Here is a 21,347-nt window from a genome sequence, read left to right on the forward strand (position 1 = left end):
GGCCGAAAGCGAAAATATGGTTGGCGCTGGAAGGCCGCCTTGGGCCTCTGTTGGGGAATAATAATCTTTTTATAATAATCTTTTTATTTTTATATAGCGCTAACATATTCCGCAGCGCTTTACATTTTGCACACATTATGAACACACAGAATGAACTTGCTCTTTCCCCCTGTAGCGTCGGAAATAAGCTGGTCTAGCTTTTCTCCACAAAGACGCCCACTCTGAAAAGGGAGAGAAATCAGAGACTTTTTAGAGGAGGAATCTGCGCGCCACTCTCTGAGCCAAATAGCTCTTATGATGGCGTTAGAAGCCGCCGTTGCTGCACAGTTCGCTGCATCAAGAGATGCGTACATCACGTAATCACCAGCCATGGCAATCTGTTTGGCAAGGTCCGCCATCTCAGACGGGAGATCCTGTTCCTGAACGGATTTTGCTAGGGCATCTGCCCAGGAAACCATTGCCTTGGCCACCCAAGCCGCAGCGAAGGAGGGAGAAAGAGAGGAACCTGGGGCTTCGTACACTGAGCGAGCTAGGGAATCTAGCTGGTGCTCTGTGGGATTCTTAATTGAAGCGCCATCTGGAACGGATAAGAGAGTTTTGGAAGCTAGGCGCGAAACCGGAGGATCTACTAATGGGGATTCCGTCCAGTCTTTAACGAGATCTGCGGAAAAGGGATACTTCGATTCCAGGGCCTTTTTGCCTGTGAAACGCTTATCCGGACGCTCCCTGTGTCGCCTGACTATATCCAGGAAATCTGTGTGAGAGGCGAACGTCTTATGAGAACGCTTGGCTCTAGTAAAGGAGACTGAGTGGTCCGGAGCAGGATTATGGTCATCGTCCACTTTGAGGGCGTGATTGACTGCCTCAATGAGGGAGTCAACTGTAGATCTAAACTCCGGAGCATCCGGCTCTAAGGATACATCAGACTCATACTCAGAGTCATGAACGCTACCAGCCCCTAAAGAGGGTGAGCGAGAGGTGGAGCTGCCAGAAGCTGAGTGGCGTGGTGAGTGCTCAGGAGAGGTAGAGCGGATCCGTTTTCTGGATGACCGTGCCTCTTTCCGGAGAGAGCGGCCCCTGCTGGCCGACGATTCCCCTGTTACGGAGGGATCTCTTAACCCACGAAGGGGATTGCCCCGCTCCCCAGGGGGGTTCTTAATGGATTTGATAGCATTGGCTAAAAAATCCACGGACTGAGAGTGAAGCGACCTACGCAGGGGGACTAGATACTCTGGGGTCGGTAGCGGTGGAGGGCTCCTGGGCACTTGGGGCATTGCAGGCTGAGCAGAGGGGGGAAATCTGAGGCCGAGGAAGTGGAGCCTGGCAAGTGGTACACTCAGAAAAAAAGGTAGTATGCACCTTAGAGGACTTTTTAGTCTTTGACTGGGATATGGTGTACCCTAATGTAAGATAGATCTCAGGGTCTATAAACTAAGGAAGCGAGGGCGGCGCTGCAGGGGAGAACCTGACGTGGTCTCCTTACATGTGGTCCTGTGTCCCGCAGAGGGAGAGAGAGACGGCGGTGGTGCTGGCGACAGCCGGCGTTCACAGCGCTGCACGTAGGGGAAGCTGCAACTGGGAGAGCTGGAGCTGCGGCGTGCAGAGGAAAATCCAAGATGGCCGCCGAGATTAGAAGAGAGGAAATCTCGCAGAGAGAGAGAGAAGCACCAGGACCGGGGGATGATGCGAAAAGGGGGCGGAGCCTATCGGGAAGCGGCGTGAGCTAGGCCAAAGCCCGGGACTAAATTTGCGACTTTGGCCCGGCGCGCAGCCGCTGAGCGCCGGAGGTTATGGGCCCAGAAAAAAACGTGCCGCTGCTAAGAAGGAGCCCTCCGGACCGCAGAGCAGCCGACCGCCCTTCCGAGGCACTTACCCCGATAGAGGGTGGAGCGCAGAGACTGCTGCACACAGGATCCTGGTGAGCTGTGCCCGGGGCGATTAGGACGGTGCAGGGGTTGGGGAGCCTCCATCCACCATCCCCTGAAAGGGGGGTGGAGAGGAACCGTCCACCACCTTCCATCAACCGCATATTCAGTGGTGATGCAGTGGGGGCTGCACGGACGCCACATCGTAAAGTGCCTCTGAACAGCTGAGGGAAAACCTGGTGGGCAGGGCAGATGTCCGGCAAAAAAGACCTGGCTGCCTGCAGAAGAGGATACGTGGGGGACAACATGTGCTCGTCTGTAGGGAAGGGGGGGGGGGAAGATCAGTCCCTAAATAAGGCCCGTCGCCCCCAAAAATCAGCTCAGGCAGTGGCATCCTACGTCGCAGGAGAGGGTACGGAGAGGTGAACTCCCGTGCTCGCCTGTTGATGGTTCGGGGAGATCGGAGCCTTGAAAGGTTTCGTCACCCCTTCGTCCGATAAAAAAGGGGAAAGAATTGAATCCAGTGTGCCTCCTACGGACACTAAGCTTGAACTGGGTCTCTGGAAGCCAGCATGAGGGTGTATACTGCAGGGGAGGAGCTAACCTTTTTTTGTCTCAGCTTAGTGTCAGCCTCCTAGTGACAGCAGCATAACACCCATGGTCCTGTGTACCCCAATGTGGCAAAGGAGAAAGGTAGTCAGCCACCAATTGTGCAAGTTCTCCCACTTTAAAAGATGAGAGAGGCCTGTAATTGACATCATAGGTAGACCACAACTATGAGAGTCAAAATGAAAAAAATCCAGAAAATCACCTTGTCTGATTTAGCAAGATTTATTTTGCAAATTATGGTGGAAAATAAGTATTTGGTCATTAACAAAAGTTCATCGTGCACAGGAAAAAAAAAAGCGCTAAAAAAAAAAAAAAATCTATTGAAGGGTGGGGGAGGGGGTACTGGAACAGGGATGGGGGATGGGAAAGGGGTGGGGAGGTGCTGCTGCTGTGATGACAGGCGTCACACAGCAGGCAGATCACAGCGCGCAGCACAGAGCAGGACGCTGGAGCAGGACGCTGGAGCAGGAGATCGCCGTGTTGATAACACTGGCCACCAGTGGATTCTCTATCTCAAGGTACACAGAGGGGCTTAGACCACTGCTCTGCACACCAAATTGGAGGTAAAGATGGCGTGCAGAGCGGTGATCGGTATTTTAAATTAACCCCTTTGGCGCTGATTGGCTAGAAACTATTGTTCAGCCAATCAGCACCCTAGGGGTTAATCAGGTGAGGTCACATGGTGATCACCCCACCTACTGTGACGGCTGTGAGTGGTGCTACTTCACTCAGCACAGATCACAGCTGGTCACATGCTTTTTTTTTTAAATAACTATTGTTTTATTTGTTGTCAGAATTGAGCAGCCAATCACAGCGATCGCTGATGAAGGGGGGGGCGGTGCAGCCCCCCGGGGCTACGTGCGGAGATGGTCTGCTGTCATGGACAGCAGCCATTGGAACCCGGTCACCGCGCGATGCCACGTGGTGACCAGAAAATGGCGGCGTCATACTAGTACTGCGCTGGTCAGAAACGCACCCCCCGCAGTGCAGTACTAGTACGGCGGAGGTCGGGAAGGGGTTAATTAAGTCTATATGTACAATGCACACCAGAAATCCTATATGTCACCCCACAGTAGATTTTGCATAACAGCATTTCTGTTCAGATTGTTCACTTGCCATGTTTAGGTATAGAGTACTGTATTAAACAATCAGATATAGGAACCCTTTGTGCTGTTATCTGCTGAGGAACTCTGTTTTGATACAACAAACTGGAGATGCGCATTACAACTATATAATCATGACCATGATTATGACATAGCCTTCGGCCACTGCTTTTCCTTCATCTTTTGATCAAAACCTTATGTACCCACATAAAATGTTATAGTGTTAATGTGTGTGTTTGTGTGTATAATTTTTTTTTTGTACCAATAAATTCTTTAAATTGTTATGTAAAATGACTCATATCCTTATTTTTAAACTACATGGTGGCCCGATTCTAAAGCATCGGGTATTCTAGAATATGTATGTCCACGTAGTATATAGCCCAGCCACGTAGTATATTGCTCAGCCACGTAGTTCACGTAGTATATTGCCCAGCCACGTAGTATATTGCCCAGCCACGTAGTATATAGCCCAGCCACGTAGTATATTGCCCAGCCACGTAGTTCACGTAGTATATTGCCCAGCTTGCCCAGTCACGTAGTATACAGCACAGAGCCAGGTAGTATACAGCACAGAGCCAGGTAGTATACAGCACAGAGCCAGGTAGTATACAGCACAGAGCCAGGTAGTATACAGCACAGAGCCAGGTAGTATACAGCACAGAGCCAGGTAGTATACAGCACAGAGCCACGGAGTATACAGCACAGAGCCACGGAGTATACAGCACAGAGCCACGGAGTATACAGCACAGAGCCACGGAGTATACAGCACAGAGCCACGGAGTATACAGCACAGAGCCACAGAGTATACAGCACAGAGCCACAGAGTATACAGCACAGAGCCACGGAGTATACAGCACAGTCACGTAGTATGCACCATATCCCTGTTAAAAAAAAAAATAGAATTATTCTTACCGTTAATTCGGTTTCTAGTAACTCACCACGACAGCACACCTGGAGGATGTTACCCCTTTCCTAATAGGGACAGGAAATGACAAGAGGTTAAATAACCCCTCCCTCATCCTCCCCCTCAGTGTTATTATAAAGGACCACAGGAGAATGAATGCTTCAAATTATATTTATTCTTTTCAGAACGTATAACAAGCATAGGGAGGGATTACTCCTGCTGTCGTGGTGAGTTACTAGAAACCGAATTAACGGTAAGAATAATTCTATTTTCTCTAGTAACCACCACGACAGCACACCTGGAGCAGTACCCAAGAGTAATCTATTAGGGAGGGACTATAGCCCCAAGGACTTTTTCTCCAAAGGCTAAGTCCTCCTTTGACATCAGGTCTAGCCTGTAATGTTTAGAAAATGTATGGACCGAGGACCACGTGGCCGCTCTGCATATTTGCTCAATGGAAGCACTGGCTTTCTCGGCCCAGGAGACAGCTGTTGCTCTGGTAGAGTGAGCTGTGAATTTCTCTGGCGGTGGAAGGCCTTGGATCTGATAGGCCTCCAAGATTGCTCTCTTGATCCAATTGGCAATTGTAGATTTGGAAGTCTTCTTTCCCTTATTCTGCCCATGAAGATGGATAAGTAAATTTTGATCCTTCCTAATTTTATCTGAGATCTGAAGGTAATAAAGTACCGTTCTTCGAACGTCTAAAGTATGGAACTGTTGTTCCTCTTCATTTTTTGGTTCTTGATAAAAGGAAGGGAGAATTATCTCCTGTGACTTATGAAAGTCAGAGACGACTTTTGGAAGAAATGATGGATCCAATCGCAGAATAAGCCTATCTTGTAGAATCCTCATGTAAGGTTCATTGATCGACAGGGCCTGTAGTTCACCTACTCTCCTGGCTGTCGTTATAGCTATCAGGAAGGTGGTTTTCCAGGCGAGTCTATCCATTGGTATTGATGACAAGGGTTCAAAAGGTGGAAGTGTAAGTCCCTTCAGAACTATATTGAGGTCCCAAGACGGGACTATATTAATGGATCTTGGAGATATGCGGGATGCTGCCGTCATAAACCTTCTTATCCATCTGTGTTCGGATAGAGGTTGGTCGAAATACGAGCTTAGTGCCGACACCTGTACCTTGAGGGTGCTGGGTTTGAGACCTTTTTCTAATCCATCCTGTAGAAAATCAAGGATTCGGGCTAAGTTCGGCCTATCTGGGTTGGGCCGTTCAGGAGCACTCCATGATATATAGGTCTTCCATATTTTCTGATAAATGGAATTGGTAACGGTCTTCCGGCTTTTCTGTAGCGTACTAATGACCTTCTTTGATAGCCCTCTGGTTCTCAGAATTGAGAATTCAGAAGCCAGGCATTCAGGTGTAATCTTTCGGGGTCTGGATGAAGTATTGGCCCCTGATAGAGGAGGTTCTTGATCGGAGGTAGTGCTATTGGTCCATCTACTTTTAGGCTGATGAGGGACCCAAACCAACTTCTTTTGGGCCAGAATGGAGCTACTAAGATTACACTGACTCTTTCTGTCCTTATCTTCTGTAGGACCTTTGGTAGAATTGGTAATGGAGGAAACGCGTAGGCCAGAGAGAATGTCCATGGTTGGGCCAATGCGTCTACTCCTAGCCCCGGATCGGTTGGATCTAGAGAAAAAAATTGATCCACTTTTGTGTTCTGGGCGTTCGCAAACAGGTCCACTTCCGGCTGACCCCACTTCCTGACCAAAAACTGAAAAGTCTCTGGGTCTAGACCCCATTCTCCGGGATGGATCTTTTCTCTGCTCAGGAAGTCGGCCTGTACATTTATTTCCCCTCTTATGTGCAGGGCAGAAAGAGAGAGAACATGTTCTTCGGCCCAGGAAAATATTCTGGCTGATATGGCCTTTAGATCCTCGTGTCTTGTACTTCCCTGATGACGAAGATGGGCAACTGTTGTCATGTTGTCCGAGTAGATCTTGATATGGGAATTCTGTACAAGCGTTACCGCTGCTTTGAGGATTTCCTCTACAGCCTTTAATTCTCTGAAGTTTGAGGATCGTTGACTTATCTCGCTTGGCCAGCTCCCTTGAAATATGTGTTGGGCTACCGTAGCTCCCCAACCTTTTTCGCTGGCATCTACTGTTATAGAGATTGCTGGATCCTGCGACCAGGAAATTCCCTTCAGTAGGTTTTCCTTTTGTAGCCACCACGTCAAGGATGACTTTACGTGCGGTGGTATCCTGATCTTTCTGTCCAGAGAATCTGGGGATCCGTCCCAATTTGACAGAATATAAGTCTGGAGTACTCTGGTGTGGGCTTGTGCCCATGACACCATCTGGATGCACGACGTCATGGTCCCGAGAACCGACATGGCCCATCTTAGAGAAGTTATCTTCTTGTCCTTCAATGTTCTGATCTTTGCTGTAAGCAAGGTCCGTTTTTGATCTGGTAAAAAAGATGTCTGGCTGCGAGAATCTAGTAGGACCCCTAGAAAGACCTTTGTTGTTGATGGAACCATCTCCGATTTCTTGTGGTTCACTATCCAGCCTAGGGACGATAGGATCTGGACTACCTTCTGAAGGTGTTCCTGAAGAGTGGGAACTGAGGGGGCCACTATCAGTAGGTCGTCGAGGTATGGAATTATGCATATTCGTTGACCTCTGATGTAGGCCATTACTTCGGACATGATCTTCGTGAATATCCTCGGGGCGGAGGATAGCCCGAATGGCAGGACATCGAATTGGAAATGGTCTACGTCTTTTCCCCTGGCGACTGCAAATCTTAGGAATTTTCGATAAGCTGGATGGATTGGGACGTGGTAATACGCGTCCTGTAGATCTATCGTCGCCATGACGAAATTTTGTCCTATGAGGGGTACTGTGGACCTTACCGATTCCATCTTGAACCTTCTGTAGGCGACATGTTGATTCAGAGGTTTTAGGTTGATTATTATTCGATGGGATCCGTTTGGTTTCTTTATTAGAAACAAATTTGAATAATGTCCTTTGTTCTTCTCGTCTTCCGGGACTGAGGAGATTACTTTGTTGAGTAGAAGATCTTGTACTCCCGCTATCAATATGGACTGTAGCTTTGGTGTAGCTAAAGATGTTGTTCTTGACATCTTTTGAGGATATGATATCAACTCTATTTTTATTCCATCTCTGACTGATGTTAACGTCCATTGGTCTGAGCAGATTGCTTGCCAGTATGGGAGGAAGTTTGAAATACGACCCCCTACCCTGGTGGCGTCATTGTTTTCTCTGGTTTTGAGGCTGGGAAAGAAAGAGATTTCTGTCTCTCCCTCCTTTTGGGTAACTCCAGCGCCCTGTTTTACCCTTGCCTCTGTATTGAGGAGTATGCTCTTGTTGAGAGCGAAAGGGTCTTTTCCTAGGGTTTCTAGGTTCTGGCAATGTCTTCTTTTTATCTGAAGCTTTCTCCAGTAGATCATCCAGGGCCGGCCCAAACATATAATTCCCCTTAAAGGGAATCGAACAGAGCCTCATCTTTGAGGTCATGTCTCCAGACCATGATTTCAGCCAGAGTGCCCGTCTTACAGAATTTGATAATCCTGATGACCTTGCTGCCACCCTCACGGACTCAGCTGAGGCATCCGCTAGAAATCCTGTCGCTTTCTGGAAGATAGGTAGAGAGGCCAGGATCTCCTCCCTGGGAGTGCCTGAGGACAGGTGTTCCTCTAATTGACCCAGCCAGCGGTGCATTGATCTGGCTACACAGGTAGACACCGAATTGATATTAAGTAAAGATGCAGATGTCTCCCAAGACTTTCTTAGCAGCCCGTCCATTTTACGCTCCAGAGGGTCCTTTAACTGGGAGGCATCTTCAAATGGTAGCGTGGTTTTCTTAGCTACCCTAGCGATCTGGATATCTACTTTAGGAATCTCCGACCAGCATGAAGCAGTTTCGTCATCTACCGGAAAACGTTCCTTAATTTCTGCCGGGGTGGTCAACCTCTTTTCCGGAGTCTCCCATTCTTCTAGAACTAAATCACGGATGTTTCTGTGGATGGGAAATACTTGTTTTTTCTTAGAACGAAGACCCCCGAACATCTCATCTTGTACTGATTGAGCTGTTTTCTCTTCTTCAATCTCCATAGTCTTCCTCACTGCTGTAAGGAGTTCTTCTATGTCACTGGAGGAGAAGTAGTATCTCTCCTGCTGAGAAGCCTCTGAGTTTAAGGATATTTCACCTTCCTCTGGATGTTCGTCCGACATCTCCTCCTGAGATTCCTCATGCCTCTCATCCTCTGGATTAAGCTTCCTTCTCTTAGCTTCCGGAGGAGTACTGGGGGAGGGTGTGGGCTGGGAGAGTGTGGCCAGAGAGCTTCTGATCTCGTGCTGGATCAAGCCTTTAATCTCTTCCATTAGAGATGGCTGCTCTTCTCTGACCACTTTTTCTGTGCATTCTTTGCATAATGTCTTCTTATATGAAGAGGACAGTTTCTTTGCACAGACAGCACATTTTCGTGCCGCTTTGGATCTGCTTCCTGATGCGGGTTCCTTGTCCCCCTGAAAAAAAGGGGGAGAAGGAATCATAAGATTGCAACCCGCATCAGGGAGTGGACACCCAGGGCCAGATTACTTACTGGGGCCGGGATGGTGCTGGGATCTGCAATAGCAGAGCGAGAGGCAGACGTCTCCATGATTTTCACCACACCGTGGTCTTACCTGAGACGTCTTCTTGTCCGGGGCTCTTAAATAGGCGACCGGACACAGCACCTGTCCTCCTGTGAGAGGACCTCCTCCTCCAATGTCCGGATGTGGGGGGAGAAACCGCCGAAATCCACGCTAACTGACATGCGTTCCAGCGTGGAACGCAAAGGAGCTTCCTGAGTACCGAAGCCGGCCGGCGTCTGACGTCACTTCCTGCCGCCGGCTTCAGACCGGAAGCCCTCATTGCGCGCACAGCGCTGGAGGAGGAGAGGGGCTGGAGAGCTCAGAGAGGCCTCCAGCCGAAGAATGCCGCCCAGACCTTGCCTTGACGGTGCGAACTGGTGGCGGAAGTCCCGAGTCCGGAGAGACGGGAGCAGCGCTCGGGGAAGAGAGGTAAGTCTGCTCCCCAGCTGCCCGGCATAGAATCGCTTTCCCCCTGGTGACCGCTGCCGGCACAGCACACCTGGGATGACCTCTTCATCCCTAGTAGGGACAGGAAAAAACACTGAGGGGGAGGATGAGGGAGGGGTTATTTAACCTCTTGTCATTTCCTGTCCCTATTAGGAAAGGGGTAACATCCTCCAGGTGTGCTGTCGTGGTGGTTACTAGAGAAAAAAGAATTAAAATAAAAAATAGTTACATACTCACCTCCTGGAGCCTCCGGATCGAAGCGGCCAGTTCCCGATACTCGTCGCACGGTCCGGTCTGAAGATTGCATTGCGGTGCGATGATGACGTAGCGGTCTCGCAAGACCGTACGTCATCCTCTCGCGAGACCGCAATGCATGCAGCGGTCACCGGGGCGTCACGCGGAGCGTGAAAGGCCGGTTCCTGATCCGGGGGGCCACCGGAGGGCGAGTATGTAACTATTTTTTATTTATTTATTTATTTTTTTAGCATCAGATATTTGTACTATTCATGCTGCATAGGCAGCATGTATAGTAAAAAGGTGGTCACACAGGGTTAATAGCAGCGTTAACAGAGTGCGTTACACCGCGGTCAACGCTGCCATTAACCCTGTGTGAGCGCTGACCGAAGGGGAGTATGCGGACGCCGGGCACTGACTGCGGGGAGGAGGGAGCGGCCATTTTCTTCCGGACTGTGGCCGTCGCTGATTGGTCGCGGCAGCTATGACAGGCAGCTGCCGAGGCCAATCAGCGAATGAATAACTGTGACAGAAGGACAGACGGAAGTGACCCTTAGACAATTATATAGTAGATAACCTAGCGCAAGAGTCAACAACTTGAGGGATACATTGTCAGCTTTGGAACTGGTACTTTATATTTTATCCAATGTTTGATACATGCAGCCTGTGGTTTGGATTGCACGAGTCAGATGACAGTTTTACTTTACTTAGATGATGCATTCAGCACTGATAGTGGCATCCAGCAAATTAAACAGGTGGAACCAGAGTCCTCTGATCCCAGCCAATAAAACAGGCTGGCATGTGTAACCAACGGTGCAGGTAGAGTTCGAACTTCTCATGTCCCGACATCAGTTTATCACTAGAGAGATGGGCAAACCCAAACAGTAAGATTCAGCATCTGTACCGAACACCTACTGTTCGGGCATGGACACTGAACACAGACTTCAACAGGAAGTCCATGATACTGTTCGGGGTCGGCTGCCCGAACACTGGGCGTTTGTCACGCTGTCACGTGCATGATAGTGTGGCAAACACCACTTCTGATCAGCGGTGAAATCATCCCCGCTGGTCAGAGCCGTGGTTCCAAAAGACAGCATGAGCGCTCAGCTGTGATTGAAGATATAAAGTTTACCTCCGGTCATTGTTCCCATCATTTGATGCCTGCTGCCGCTAATAACAGCAAGAGCAGGAGCGGCTGATGCAGGAGCCAACTCATGCGCTGTATATAATTTCAAGAAACGGCATGAGGTCCACCCCTATTTTTGACAACCAGTCTAGCTAAAGCAGACAGCTGGGGGCTGGTATTTTTAGGCTGTTAAGGGCCATGGATATTGGCTCCCCAGCCTAAAAATAGCAGCCCGCAGCCGCCCAGAAAAGGCATATCTATTACAGTAGATGCGACAATTCTGGTGCTTTGCCCGGCTCTTCCCACTTGCCCTGTTCATATATGTGCGGTTGATATCACCTTTGTATTGTCAGGTGACAATAGTCAGAATAAAGTTTCTTACTAGAAATAAAACAAACCACACCTTTACTTTTTATTTAAAAATAGCAAACACAGTTATACTCACCTAATACCTAATTCCACCGAAGCCCTGGTTCTCCTGTAATAAAAAATATATATATATCCCTCACCTCTCTGTTGTTCTGTCCCATGCCGTAATCCATGTCTGAAGAATATTTGCGCTGCCTGGTTCCAAATCCAGCTCAGTCTTCTGTACCAGCCAGACAAGGTTTGCCAACTTGACTTCTCTTTTCTGGACAGCTTGTCAAAAAATTATGGACAGACTTTTTTAAGGTTACATTGGAAAACTATAATAAATCATTATAAGAGATCCATGTCCACAGCCCATAATTCTGATCTGAAGACATTAGCTGTATTCACTGAGAACAGCAAAAATGATAATTAGAGTCATAGAGTCAAAAATCTGTATAAGTTTGTTCAACTTCCCCCCAAAAAATAACGATGCCTTAATTTTTTTTTAAGAACAGAGCAAAAAAGGGACCAATTTTATGGACTGTCGGCAACCCAGTTTCTCGTGGCCCTCTGAACAAATGGACACCACAGCAAAGTAGCACAAATGGAGTTTTATGAACCCAGGATTTCAGACCAAAGCCATCAATGCAGTGCGTACTTAGCATGAATTACTATGGGTCCACTCCAATTGGCTCCAGCAGAGGTCATATCCAGCTAATATTAAGATGCAGAGTGCAAGCCAAGTAGACCACCAGTCCAAATATCTCTCCTCTGTACACCAAACATATAAACAGTGCTCCATTTACCTGAAAGAAGCTGTAAAATTGTCCATTTTTTATAGCATAGTTGACCACTATATGTCATACTAAAGGTATACAACAGAAAATAATAAAAGAAAGTACAGTGAGATGTTACAGCATTGTTACCGAACTACAGGGACAATTCAAACTTTTATGCCGACGCGAGGTTGTGCAAAAAAATGCAACTTCTGGCATCTTCATGCCATTCTCGGCTCAATTCCGACAAAATTCACGGAGTTGGGCAGGTTGGGGTGTGGCGACCCCCACTTGTCAAATTCGTGATGAGCAGAGGCAAAGATATGACAAATCTTACTCTAGCAGAGGAAATGATTCCATACGCACGAGCACTAAAACTCTGTCCACAGATTGCATCTTCCTGCAGTCTTTTGTAACAAAACCTAGAAATGCATAATAAAAAAATAAAAATTGGTACCTCCGCATTGGTTGGTTAACGGGCAAATCTCATACAAATGCAGAAGGGAAAATTCATATTGGAAATTAACTGGCATTTTGAACAAGGGCGCAGTGTGGTCATGACCAGTGTCCACTATACCCCTAGGCAGCGTTCAGACATCCTGTATGTCATGGTCTCATCACGGGCGTCAATGCATGGACTGTATGAGAGTGTCTTGATCCCAATTTGACAGCCTCATAGACATGGGAGGCGGTCAAGTTTAGGTCAAGACACCCATTTCCGGTCTGTGTATCACAATCTGTGCTCAGACCATGATGATGAGCGTAAGAACCTGGCAGATGGCTGTGATCACGCTGTGGTTGAAAACAGACACTGCGGTCTTTGCACTGTTCTTCTGCACAATCTCTATCTTGAAAGGAAACAATTCACCTGAAAAACTAATTCAGATGCAAAGTCTTGCAGGTGAAACTTCCATTTCCTTGAAAGATTAATTGTGAAGGGCAGTACTGGAAAGGCCACGGCAGAGCAAGATTATGGTTTTCAGCCCCCAGAAGTCAAGCACTGTGCTGATGCACGGACATACAGTGCATGGGACTCAGCTGTGCAGGTTCTGCCCCCACCCTTAGAAAGCCGTATTCAGCATCTGTGGAGCCAAAACGGATTTAGGCTACGGTCACACTGTCAGTATTTCACATCAGTAGTTGTAAGCCAAAACCAGGGGTGGGTGGAAACCCCAAAAGTTGTGCACTTGTTTTTATTATACTTTCCTCTGATTGTTGCTCACCTCATTTTGGCTTAAGGTACTGTCACACTAAGCGACGCTGCAGCGATACCGACAACGATCCGGATCGCTGCAGCGTCGCTGTTTGGTCGCTGGAGAGCTGTCACACAGACAGCTCTCCAGCGACCAACTATGCCGGTAACCAGGGTAAACATCGGGTTACTAAGCGCAGGGCCGCGCTTAGTAACCCGATGTTTACCCTGGTTACCATCGTAAAAGTAAAAAAAACAAACACTACATACTTACCTTCAGCTGTCTGTCCCCGGCGCTCTGCTTCCCGCACTGACTGTGAGCACAGCGGCCGGAAAGCAGAGCGGTGACGTCACCGCTCTGCTTTCCGGCTGACCGGCGCTGACACAGGATGCAGAAGGAGTGCAGAGAAGCACAGCGCCGGGGACAGACAGCGGAAGGTAAGTATGTAGTGCTTGTTTTTTTTACTTTAACGATGGTAACCAGAGTAAACATCGGGTTACTAAGCGCGGCCCTGCGCTTAGTAACCCGATGTTTACCCTGGTTACCAGTGAAGACATCGCTGAATCGGTGTCACACACGCCGATTCAGCGATGTCTGCAGGGAGTCCAGCGACTAAATAAAGTTCTGGCCTTCTAGCTCCGACCAACGACATCACAGCAGGATCCTGATCGCTGCTGCGTGTCAAACTGAACGATATCGCTATCCAGGACGCTGCAACGTCACGGATCGCTATCGTTATCGTTGTGAAGTTGTTTAGTGTGAAGGTACCTTTACCCTGAAAACGAGAAAACTGTCTGGTTCAGAAACATTACAGGGGAATGTCTTCTCGAAGGTTTTCTTTCATTTATAAAGGTAAATTTGAAAGTTTATTAAAATTGATTTCTCTGCATTATTAGTCAGAAAACTAAGTCGACAGTTACGCTTTAAACTTATGCTCTTTCTGGTTGGGTCCTCTCAGTGACTGACAGTTGTCTATGCATACAAGGCTGTCAGTTACTGATTCGTCCAGTGGGCGGTACTAAAAGTCCCAGGAAGAACAGATATTAACACATTATTTTGAATCTTCTCTCACAAAATTATCAATCCACTCATGTCCCCCTGCTCTAGAACATGTCTGCGTACAGAATTTTCATGGTGACGGGTTCCCTTTAATGTGACAAATTTATCCGTCCCTGTAAGCCTTCAATTTCATAAGCAAATATTATGGCTTGCTCCATCCGGGATCACATGTAAAGAGCTTTTCTCTCCTAAAAAGCACTGCATACATGAAATTCCATTTGTCTGTCACCTTCATGCCACCTCCATGAGGTCTTAAAAAGAACCTGTCACCCCCAAAATCGAAGGTGAGCTAAGGCCACCAGCATCAGGTGCTTATCTACAGCATTCTGTAATGCTGTAGATAAGCCCCCCCGATGTATCCTGAAAGATGAGAAAAAGAGGTTAGATTATACTCACCCAGGGGCGGTCCAGGTCCAGTTCTGGTCCGATGGGCATCGCGGTCCGGTCCGGGGCCTCCCATCTTCTTACGATGACGTCCTCTTCTTGTCTTCACGCTGCGGTTCCGCAGGGAAAGGTCAGAGAGGCCCCGGCACCTGCGCACTGCAGTACTTTGCTCTACCCTCAACAGGACAGACAAAGTACGCCTGCGCCGGAACCGCAGCGTGAAGACAAGAAGAGAACGTCATCGTAAGAAGATGGGAGGCCCCGCGACGCCCACTGCAGCGGGAACGCCCCTGGGTGAGTATAATGTAATCTCTTTTTCTCATCTTTCAGGATACATGGGGAAGGGGGGGGATTGTGGCTTATCTACAGCATTCCAGAATGCTGTAGATAAGCCCCTGATGCTCGTGGGCTTAGCTCACCTTTGATTTTGGGGGTGACTGGTTCCCTTTAAAGGAATCAATAAGCATATTATCAGTGCAATCTTGAAATCTTTGTATGGTTTTATTTTTCTTTAGTTAGCAGGTCTTATTTTAGTTATCCATTACCAAATTTGATGTAACCACACGTCAGTTTTAACGGTTCCAACATGGTGTGACATCACATGTGAATATACCCTTAGGGTCTCATGGGGAAAAGACGTATGAACAGCTGGTGCCGTCTGATCCTAGTCAATAACCTAATTATCTAGCGATGCTGCAGCAGAAGCCCTGAAAAGGCATAATTTATAAGGTGATAAGACGCGATAACATTAGCAAGTTCATCCAAGAGTTTCATGGTGACACGGAGTCATGGTAAAATTGTGAAGAAACCAACATTTCCCATAGAAACCCAGCTACTGCTCTCAGGGGGTCAAACACAGGAGTTGGCTGTCAATTAAACACTGTGTAGCCAGAACGGATTACTGTCAAACGCACGTGTCAAAAATGACCCTGAATATGGCTCTTATTATTTACATGGGACTATACAGAAGTTTCTCTCATGGGGTCTCTAGTAAAAATAACTGTTGTGTGTTCCACAATATGTCATATTACAATAAAATGTTAGTCCTGCTGATGGTTGCTACCAGGCGTAGAATCAGATTTCTCTTCCAAGGGACAATAAGATAATGAGGGCGAGTTCATATACAATTTCAGCTCTCTACGCCTACAATAATGGAAGTGCGAGACACCCTTCATGATGGACATCAGTAGTGTCAGAGGAACCCCATTAACTATGTTATGCGCACAGGATGGGTTTCTGGCAAGTACGCTCAATAACACCTAGAAAAAAAAACGCTAAAAAAAAAAAAATTAACATAAGCACTGCAAGGTTAAAGTGACTTGCTGTTCACATGATCAGTCTTTTAATCCATTACTGCTTCATGTTTGTAAAGATGCAAAGCAGTTACAAGAAGTGACAACCATTCTTCAGTTGGTTTGCTATTTAACAGATACAAAAAAAAAAGGAAAGAAAAAACATCTGAGTTTTCTTGAAGAGTCTTCTGCTTGCCAAGAGGTTGTGTGCACATACACTTAGGATCATACATGGCACAAAGCACTAGAAGACTTTTTTTTTTATTACTGTCAGTAGGATCAATCATCCTAAGCCAGTTATATTGGTTATAGAAAGTTGAATGATATGATGCCTTATTCCAGACAAATCCATGTTTTTCTTATACGTAACTGAGCTGTTAAGATCAATAGGCAGAACATAAATCTCCCAAAAAATCTGCTCCCAGAGCTTATTTTAAACAATAGAAAACAGTACCAGTGTGATATGTAATGGCTGATATGTTGCGCTCATAATCATGCACAGCTCTGCAGTGAGATCAGAACAAAGAACAGAACTGAAATTTGTTGCACTGCAAACATTTAGGCACACGTTCAGGATTTTTCACGCTTTTACTCTATAATACCCACTAAAAAAACGCTTACATTAAGTATCCTATTAGAATGCAATCCACGATTTTTGTGCAGACGTGTTTTTTTCTGCCAAAAAAAAAAAAACGCATTGCGGAAAAAACGCAGCATGTTCATTAATTTTGCGGATTTTTCACGTTTTTGCCGCTATATTATTGAATTTGAGAAGCTCCGGAAAAAAACATGCGGATTTCCTGCAGAAAAAGTCCGGTTTTGTGCAGGAAAATTCTGCAAAGAATCCTGACGTGTGCACATAGCCTTACAGCTGTCCTCTCGCGGTGCTGTCAGGTCTGCTATACTGACCTTACTGAGTGCCTCTGCGTGGGGAGCAGTATGTAAGATTAAGGGCATGTGCACATGTAGAAAGGAGCTCTGTGGATTTTTCCGCAGCGGATTTTAGAAATCCGCAAATAAAAGGCACTGCGTTTTACCTGCGAATTTACCGCGGTTTTTATGCGGAATTTGTGCGATTCCACCTGCGGTTTTACACCTGCGGATTCCTAATATGGAGCAGGAGTAAACCGCTGCGGAATCCGCACAAAGAATTGACATGCTGCGGAATGTAACCCGCAGCGTTTCTGTGCGTTTTTTCCACAGCATGTGCACTGTGGATTGCGTTTTCCATAGGTTTACATTATACTGTAAACGCATGGAAAGCTGCTGTGGACCCGCTGCGAATCCGCAGCAAAATCCGCAACGTGTGCACATAGCCAAAGTAGTAGGAGAGAACAACTGCAGATGTGTTTGTAATGAGGAGAAAGTTAATTTCTGCTGTACTGTTAGTTGTAATCACACACAGCTCTGCAGTGAGATCAAGAGAGCAGTATGTCAGTCATTACATGTCTCGCACCAGTAACACTTTTCATTTACAAAAAGTTCTGGAGGCAGTTCTCGGGGAGATCCTTGCCCTGGTCTTAGGGTACCGTCACACTATACCATTTCGATCGCTACAACGGTACGATTCGTGACGTTCCAGCGATATCGTTACAATATTGCTGTGTCTGACACGCAGCAGCGATCAGGGATCCTGCTGAGAATCGTACGTCGTAGCAGATCGTATGGAACTTTCTTTCATCGCTGGATCTCCCGCTGTCATCGCTAGATCGGTGTGTGTGACACCGATCTAGCGATGCGATCCAGCGATGCGTTCGCTTGTAACCAGGGTAAACATCGGGTAACTAAGCGCAGGACCGCGCTTAGTAACCCGATGTTTACCCTGGTTACAAGCGTAAAACTAAAAAAAAACAAACAGCACATACTTACATTCTGGTGTCCGTCAGGTCCCTTGCCGTCTGCTGTGCTTTCACTTTCACTTTACGGCCGGCAGTCACAGTGCGGGAAGCAGACGGCAAGGGACCTGACGGACACCAGAATGTAAGTATGTGCTGTTTGTTTTTTTTTTAGTTTTACGCTTGTAACCAGGGTAAACATCAGGTTACTAAGCGCGGTCCTGCGCTTAGTTACCCGATGTTTACCCTGGTTACCCAGGTACCTCGGCATCGTTGGTCGCTGGAGAGCTGTCTGTGTGACAGCTCCCCAGCGACCACACTACGATTTACCTACGATCACGGCCAGGTCATATCGCTGGTCGTGATCGTAGGTAAATCGTATGGTGTGACGGTACCCTTAGATCTTAACGGTTCATTTGCATATGAAAAACAACCTGGATTTCTCTAGAATAAGGATTGAGATATCAAGGTATCATTGTATTCAGCTTCCTATGACCTACATATAGATACCGTAGCTTAGGTGATTTTTAGGGTGTCACCCCAAAAATCGTATATGAGCTGAGGCCACCGGCATCAGGTTTTATCTATAGCATTCTGTAATGCTGTAGATAAGCCCCCGATGTATCCTGAAAGAGAAGAAAAAGAGGTTATATTATACTCACCCAGGGGCGGTCCCGCTGCGATCCGGTCCGATGGGTGTCGCGGTCCAGGGCCTCCCATCTTCTTACGATGACGTCCTCTTTTTGTCTTCATGCTGCGGCTCCGGCGCAGGCGTACTTTGTCTGACCTGTTGAGGGCAGAGCAAAGTACTGCAGTGCACAGGTGCTGGGCCTCTCTGACCTTTCCGGCACCTGCACACTGCAGTACTTTGCTCTGTCCTCAACAGGGCAGACAAAGTACGCCTGCGCCGGAGCAAGAAAGCAAGAAGAAGACGTCATCGTATGAAGATGGGCGGCGCCAGACCAGGAAAGCAACCCCCATCAGACCCAAAACGGACCGGACCGCCCCTGGGTGAGCATAATTTAACCTGTTTTTCTTACCCTTCAGGTTACATAATGCTATAGATAAGACCCTGATTTCAGTGGCCTTAGCTCCTATACGATTTTTGGGGTGGCAGGTTCCCTTTAAGCACTCTACAGTACCTCCGTATAGCTCCAACATCCTACATAACCCCCCCAAAATATGGCGTGTTCCAGAACCACATACAGGAAAAGGTTGTTTGGAATATGCTGAGACTTGTAGTGCATTCCGCCAGATCAAATTTACAGCACAAGTGAAAAGTATAATCCAGGCAGACTGTTGGGATGAGAGGGGCAGCAGCAGGGCTCTATAAGGTTATGGTCAGAGTTTTAGGCCAGGTGACATGCACTGCAGGGAGACATCGCATGCAATGATCCTATAGTGTCACATTGTGACTGACTGCAACAAGACAACGCAAATCTTTACACTTTGTTGGATTTCCTGTCACTTGGTGCAAGTCGCACGCAGATGTTTTTTGGGGTTCTCCATTTACCCCTAATCAAAGAGGTCAAAGATGGTAAGAATTTCTAGGAGGAAGCCGCTTGACAAAACATTCCTTTTATGATACTTTTATCATTTTCCATGAAGCATAGTTGCAGTCTTGTCTTTTTACTTGATGTATCAAATTTGCACCTCAAGTGACAGGCACCCTTGAGTTTGTTTTTTTAGAGGATCAAAGTGAAAATGACTGTGTGCCCATAAGCCAACAAGTCCCATGTATGCTCCGGCCGCACAGCAGGACACACGCACACCCATGGCACAGCGCACGGCAGGACACACGCACACCCATGGCACAGCGCACGGCAGGACACACGCACACCCATGGCACAGCGCACGGCAGGACACACGCACACCCATGGCACAGCGCACGGCAGGACACATGCACACCCATGGCACAGCGCACGGCAGGACACATGCACACCCATACAAAGAAAAGACCTTGCACTCAACTTTAGATGCTCTGGTGAAATTTTAATGTAGTACTCATATGAGTCTACAAGGGCTTTTCTTTGTATACTTCAAGGTGTGGGAGCCTACCTTTGCACCAGTAGCAGTTGTGCACACGTGCTTTATTATTTACATGCACACCCATGGCACAGCAGGACACACGCACACCCATGGCACAGCAGGACACACGCACACCCATGGCACAGCAGGACACACGCACACCCATGGCACAGCAGGACACACGCACACCCATGGCACAGCAGGACACACGCACACCCATGGCACAGCAGGACACACGCACACCCATGGCACAGCAGGACACACGCACACCCATGGCACAGCAGGACACACGTACACCCATGGCAGAGGCGCTGGGGCACAGATGCGGGCAGCAGGTCACACACATTTAACACCTCAAACTTTCAGGAAAGAAATATTTACAAACAGACTCGAATATTTGCCAGGCTCTTCTGGTGGCTCCGGGCGGCCACATCTGGGCAGAACTTCTCCCCTCATGTACAGGCTGACACCAGAGAAGCCTGTGCCCTCCAGCCGTGGAGCGGAGAACTTCCCAGCCGGCCAGGTGGTCGCACAGCGGGAGGAGGACAGGCACAGAGCGAACACTGTGACCCACATTCCGCTTACCTGGTACTGAGGTCTGACAGCCATTTTAGGAGCAGGGAATCAGGCGGGGGCTCGGGAAATTCCTGTTCCTCCCTCCGCGTCCAGCACCTGTGTACAGGGAAGAGGACTGAGACCGCGGCAGAAGGGTGTGGAGAGGAAGCGCAGCGCTGATCCTATGGAGGGCAGGCAGCCGTGCTCCGGAGAGGAGCTTCCGCCCACCTGCCCTGCCCTGCTCCCCGCCAGGTCTGACGTGCTCACCTCAGCTGTAATATGATCGGACTCACAGCCTCACTCACTCCAGACAGACAGCAACTGAGGGAAGCCAGCAAAGTGCGAGGAGGAGGGACGTGTGCTGCTCCACACAGCAAAGGGGGAAACAGCCCACAAGGGTCCACACAGCAAAGGGGGAAACAGCCCACAAGGGTCCACACAGCAAAGGGGGAAACAGCCCACAAGGGTCCACACAGCAAAGGGGGAAACAGCCCACAAGGGTCCACACAGGAAAGGGGGAAACAGCCCACAAGGGTCCACACAGCAAAGGGGGAAACAGCCCACAAGGGTCCACACAGGAAAGGGGGAAACAGCCCACAAGGGTCCACACAGCAAAGGGGGAAACAGCCCACAAGGGTCCACACAGCAAAGGGGGAAACAGCCCACAAGGGTCCACACAGCAAAGGGGGAAACAGCCCACAAGGGTCCACACAGCAAAGGGGGAAACAGCCCACAAGGGTCCACACAGGAAAGGGGGAAACAGCCCACAAGGGTCCACACAGCAAAGGGGGAAACAGCCCACAAGGGTCCACACAGCAAACGGGGAAACAGCCCACAAGGGTCCACACAGCAAAGGGGGAAACAGCCCACAAGGGTCCACACAGCAAAGGGGGAAACAGCCCACAAGGGTCCACACAGCAAAGGGGGAAACAGCCCACAAGTGTCCACACAGCAAAGGGGGAAACAGCC

At 48.2% G+C, this 21,347-nt stretch overlaps 1 protein-coding gene across 3 annotated transcripts in view; it reads right to left on the minus strand.

Moving 5' to 3' along the window:
• The window catches only part of LOC138675455 (tight junction protein ZO-2-like), an 80,018-nt gene extending 59,349 nt beyond the window's left edge, over positions 1–20,669 (minus strand). For 2 of the 3 annotated variants that reach the window (XM_069763682.1, XM_069763693.1), the window contains exon 1: positions 20,409–20,669. In XM_069763682.1, coding sequence (XP_069619783.1) covers positions 20,409–20,432 — 24 coding nt within the window. In that variant the 5' untranslated portion in view covers positions 20,433–20,669. Of the gene's footprint in view, positions 1–12,369; positions 12,458–20,408 lie in introns of those variants that run through there. The other variant, XM_069763701.1, reaches the window with a different exon arrangement.
• Between the last annotated feature and the right edge of the window lie 678 nt (positions 20,670–21,347).

Source organism: Ranitomeya imitator, chromosome 1 (genome assembly GCF_032444005.1).
Source record: "Ranitomeya imitator isolate aRanImi1 chromosome 1, aRanImi1.pri, whole genome shotgun sequence".
Taxonomy (NCBI): Eukaryota; Metazoa; Chordata; class Amphibia; order Anura; family Dendrobatidae; genus Ranitomeya; species Ranitomeya imitator.